The sequence below is a fragment of the Daldinia decipiens genome (assembly GCF_022478715.1).
Source record: "Daldinia decipiens strain CBS 113046 unplaced genomic scaffold F4813scaffold_2, whole genome shotgun sequence".
In the NCBI taxonomy this organism is placed as follows: Eukaryota; Fungi; Ascomycota; class Sordariomycetes; order Xylariales; family Hypoxylaceae; genus Daldinia; species Daldinia decipiens.
Genome location: NW_026054545.1, coordinates 457,526 through 462,413, shown reverse-complemented (window position 1 = coordinate 462,413; position 4,888 = coordinate 457,526). Strand labels below are relative to the sequence as shown.

General features: G+C 43.3%; 2 protein-coding genes across 2 annotated transcripts; both read right to left on the bottom strand.

Annotated features, from left to right (window-relative positions):
• Positions 1-543: 543 nt before the first annotated feature.
• On the bottom strand, positions 544-1,667 carry F4813DRAFT_343488 (uncharacterized protein). The gene is made up of 2 exons (XM_049241543.1): positions 739-1,667; positions 544-687 (listed from the first exon to the last, which is right to left on the bottom strand). The coding sequence occupies exon 1, from the start codon at positions 1,085-1,087 to the stop codon at positions 833-835; it is 255 nt and encodes an 84-aa protein (XP_049104074.1). The 5' UTR covers positions 1,088-1,667; the 3' UTR covers positions 544-687; positions 739-832.
• Positions 1,668-2,395: 728 nt separating this feature from the next.
• Positions 2,396-3,767, bottom strand: F4813DRAFT_343486 (uncharacterized protein). Its single transcript, XM_049241542.1, has 3 exons — positions 3,420-3,767; positions 3,302-3,361; positions 2,396-3,243 (listed from the first exon to the last, which is right to left on the bottom strand). The coding sequence occupies exons 1-3, from the start codon at positions 3,454-3,456 to the stop codon at positions 2,624-2,626; spliced, it is 717 nt and encodes a 238-aa protein (XP_049104073.1). The 5' UTR covers positions 3,457-3,767; the 3' UTR covers positions 2,396-2,623.
• Positions 3,768-4,888: the final 1,121 nt, after the last annotated feature.

Here is a 4,888-nt window from a genome sequence, read left to right as displayed (position 1 = left end):
TTAACGGGAACGCGATCATGATCTATTCTAGTTCGGGAAAACAGAGTCTAATTACAGTTTTGCGCATCTGTGATCAGAATCCCAAAATCCGATGGTTCAAACTTATCCAATTGTTCGGTTTCACATCTTTTGTCTTAGGTCTCAGATATCACGCTTCACGTTCTATGGTTAAGCTCCCTTAGACAGGCTCCTTAGACACGCTTCTTAGACATGCTCGTTGCTATTAGGAGAAATGGCTTGTTCTTAGTGGTAGACAGTCTCGGGGTCCATTTGCTCTACATTGCACGGCATCAAGAATTCACCACAACTCGTAAACGAGCAATGTGCCAACATACTCACTATTTGGGCGTTGCATACGTTAGTTTAACCGCATAAAAGCCTCGACCGGTTTGATGGAGGCTCTTAGGGCGGATGGCGATGTGGCAACGGTCAATTCTCAAACCTTGGCCTTGGGCGTCAATGCAGGTAAAATTACCTAAAGTAAATAGTCAGATGCTTCTGGCAAGTGGAAAATGGATAAAGACCGAACTTGACTGCTGAGCTGTTGAGCTGTTGAGCTGTGCTACATCGGTTAACCCGATGTACATATTTACGCATCGATCGCTGCAGAAGCGGTTTCTGTCGAGATCTTAAAAGAATCTGTCATCGTCATCGTTATTGGATCGGGAATTTTAAGCTATAAGCCAAGTGGGGGCTCCCTTCATGCAGATCCGCCAGTAATATTAATAAATCCACTAGGTCCGTGCGGCATGCCCGATGCTAACCCCCGGCACATCGGCACATGGCCGGTTTCAATCAGCCTCAAAGCCCGGCCTCCACGTGACCAACATCATTATTCAACCGTGACTGTCGTGTAAGCGCGTAAGCGTGTAAGCGTATAAGTCTTCATATGTATATAATGATCTGCAAGAAGCCATTTTCGATGACGCACCACCGAAAATAAATCAAGTTCGACGTTATATGCCGTACGTACTATTATTGTCGTTGTGGCTGTGGCTGTTTTCTTGAGACAATATATTGTTGTAGAAAGGGAGTTTTTGAGACATAATAATAGCACTAGCAAGAATCGAAATTTACAGTTATTCATCGCATTTTATAAATTGCAAGCTATTATACACGTGTTGTGTCTTGCCGGATTTAAAATCCCCTAGGTACCTATTATTTTAAAAATCCGATTCTACAGCACCATGGTCGATCCCGGTGATCCCTTGACGCTGTACAGACTTTGCTTTTTAAAACCGATACAAAGATAGCCGTAGCTGAACAACCCCAATGCAATCCAATAGTCAAGTAAGCGCCTGCATATGCGTTTCTGTCACATAAATAGTCTCTTCGGTTTGTTGTTCTTATAATCATTATAAAACTGCAGGTTTCGGCAAGTTTAAGAATAAAGACGTACCTTTATTTTTAATCATAACAACAAATGTTAAACTTTAGACTTTTGTTCCATCTCGTAAGTAGTGTATGATTTAAGATGCTTTGAAATTAGAGTAGAGTAAGGCATTACAAGTCAAGATAGAGATGTGCATAGGAAACCTCGAAAATATACCAATTACTATAGCATGATTCTTCTCATCGTGACTGGTTGGAGTTCTCCCCTAGCGACCTAGTTAATTACTATAACCCACATTTAAGAATCATGGCAATGGCATTTAAGCACCTATCTGAACTTCAAATTGTCCGAAGTTACATGTACTTAGTTATATAATATTTCTAATTTAATATGATGGAACAGTTGCTCCAATTAATACATCAAAACAGTCGGGTTGTTAAAACAAGTCTGGGCCGACTAACGGCATATTATGTCGAAGAAGGAATAGTTCAACTACCTTAAATAATTCAATGTTTAGTCGAGTTACTATAATAATGCCTTAAACAGAAACAAACTCTACAACCTCATATAATTTATGTCTTTTCGTGTTGCAAGATACTGATTTACTCGTACTTCAAGCTAGGTAGTAATTGCTGTGATATCTAGTCGTTTAAATGCAATGACGAATAGGGGGGGTGGGGGGATCTGGTTAAGTTCACAAAACAGAATATTGTCAAACTTACTGGCGACAGATGCAGACCTTGTAGCCTAGATCGTGGTGGGCATGAGTAGCGCTCTACATCTAAGCCATTAGTCTACCAAGCTCTCTAGCCACTACACCATTTTATAATGTAGGGTTTGATAAACTACTGTCCCAAGGTGGCAGCCTTTTCGAGAAGCTATCCCGGGTCAATAGAAACTAGTGACAAATCCTACAACTTGGATTTGAAGGCTAACCTTCAGCCACTCTATAAACATGCTTATACTACCTTGACTACCTACTTTCTATTAGCATAGACAAAATAAAAATTTACATAATAAGGAGAGAACAAACTGTTATAGAATCCGAATTTAGCTAATGTAGGGTTCTATTTTTAGTAGCCAGAGACCAGAGATGACTTGAACTATTCACGTTGTATCGCTAGTTACGTCTTTTCTTTTCCTTACTTTCTTCTAACTCTCGTACTATGTCTCCTCGTTCTATTCTACTACCAACAAGATTTTGTTACATAGTTTATTTAACGAGATCTCAACTATGCAGATGGCGACAAATGCACATGCTACCTAACATCGCGTATATATATGAGCAGATCAACGTGCTTCACTCGCCTCCATGTCCTCCCAATACCTCCCGCGCGTCTTGAAAACGAGGTTTGGACCGTCGTGGCTGACAACAACGCCGTCGTACAACTGAAACTCATCTCGCCTGCCGCGCCAGCCGTCACTCCCCGGAATCCCCTCCCCTGCCTTGCCCGCTTCGCCGGGCACCCTCTCAAAGTCAAAGTACCAGATCGTCTTAGCCAGCGCCATGCTCAATTCCAAATACGCCATAGCTTTTCCCGCCCAGCCGCGATCGCCCAGCAAGAAAGGTTGGAACGCGCGCCTCGTGGTAACGCGCACTTCACGTTCTTGGTCCATCTCGTGTTCGTGCGCCAACCAGCGCCCGGGCCGGAAAGCAAAGGGGGATGGAAAGTATTCGGGAACGAGCTTGTTGGTGTCCTCAGTTTGGGTATTAAGCGGATAGCCAAATGCCAGTAGGCCAACGATATCAACGGCAAGACGCCCGCAACGCTCTGAGACGACGGGTCCGACCAGCTTGCGTTTCCGGTGATGTGCTTCTCTGTCCAGGGTGGACCACATACTGGGGTTTCCACTGCGACTTACATAGGAGTACGAATGTCCTTTGTTGACACGTGCATTTGCGTAGATATCTTCCTTAATTATCAGTACGTACTCACAATAATGAACAGTGGTTGCAAGTAGCGTCACCATGTACTGCCGTTGCGGTGTTGAACACAAGACGGTTAGGCCCTGATCGCACCACAGAGCCTAGTTTGAATTAGCAAGTCTTTAATAGGGTATTGAAGAGAGAGGGTTGAACTCTCACCATATTGTAAATGATCGCTATACGTAGCAAGATGCATGCATCGACGAACAACATGAAATGCCCCGTAGGCGTTGGTGAACTTGGCGATAAGTGGCCCGGGGTAGGCCCTTAGCGGGTGAAATATAACTTGGTGGCTGAAGTAAAAGAGAGCCTATATTGAAAAGAGAGAGGTATTATTAGTTGCGAGCCGGGAAAAATAAGTCAGAATAGCAGAACAGCAGGCTTACCAGTGGCACAACAAAGCCACTGTTATGTTGAGTCTGGGAAGGTTGAGCCAGACAGTCGTCTTCCTGTCTCCCTTGCAGCATATGGCCCTCCCTTCATACCTTAGGTTAGACAGGTAATTGGTTATTCATGTATCGATATACTCGCATCTTAATGCAGTTATTTATATCACGCCCTTGTTGGTAAGACGGCTAGGTACAGCCTCCCCCCCACCCCCCTCCATCAGTAATCTCAAGTTGGTCACCAATAATTTATCTATTTTTTAGGCTGCCTTCTCTTGGATTTCAAATCTCAGCTTTGAAAAAAAAAAAAAAAAAAAAAAAAAAGGCAGGCTATAGCTCCCGTTACACAAACCGACTGTTATCTTGACTGAATAATTATAGAAATGGACTATACCTTAAGTATCTACTAATACTTCATCGCTATCAGAAATGATATAATAAAAGTCCCTCTTAACGAGATCTCTAATACATACCTCTCTATCCACAAATCTCGTCTTAACACAAAACTGATTAGCATAGCATATAGAATAACTCGTAGCCATTAGAATATCATTATTAACCTAACACAAAGCGTACAAACGGACACTTAACTACTTAGTATGTATGTCATTAACAATGCCATTAAGACGAACATAAGACTATAACATACATACTAGGTCACATACTAGGTAAAGCACAAGTGAAAAAAGATCAAAACGTGCAAGGCTCTTGGAGCCTATCATAATCTATCGAGCTCCTGCGACCTAGTAGGTCAAATGCTGCATGCAATCCAATGCAAACAAACATGCTTGCGCGCCGTCTCTCATGCCTATGTATGTATGCCTGCCCCCTAACGCCGTTGCTGTTATCAATACCACAAACCGAGCCAAATTGGCACTCGTAGGCTCATAGGCTCATAGCGTACCGAGCTGCGATGCAGACGTCTAGACAGATACTCCGCTGGTAAGAAACGGTACTCGTACAAATATCATATCGTAATAGGAAGGCCACACACCGGTGGTCTTCTACGCTGACTGACCCCGACTTGACACTCGCTACGGAGCCATCCATCCATCCATCCACCCATCCATCTTATTACCCTCTTGTGTGAAAGTAAAACGAATGAATGCCAACTACCATAACGTAGTCAAGCCGGTCAACTCCCGCGCTCTCACTCCCTCAAACAAATGCATCAAAATTAATACTGCGTAAAACTCCACATCTCCTCCACGCCCCCTAAAACCGCCCTCACCATAGAGCATA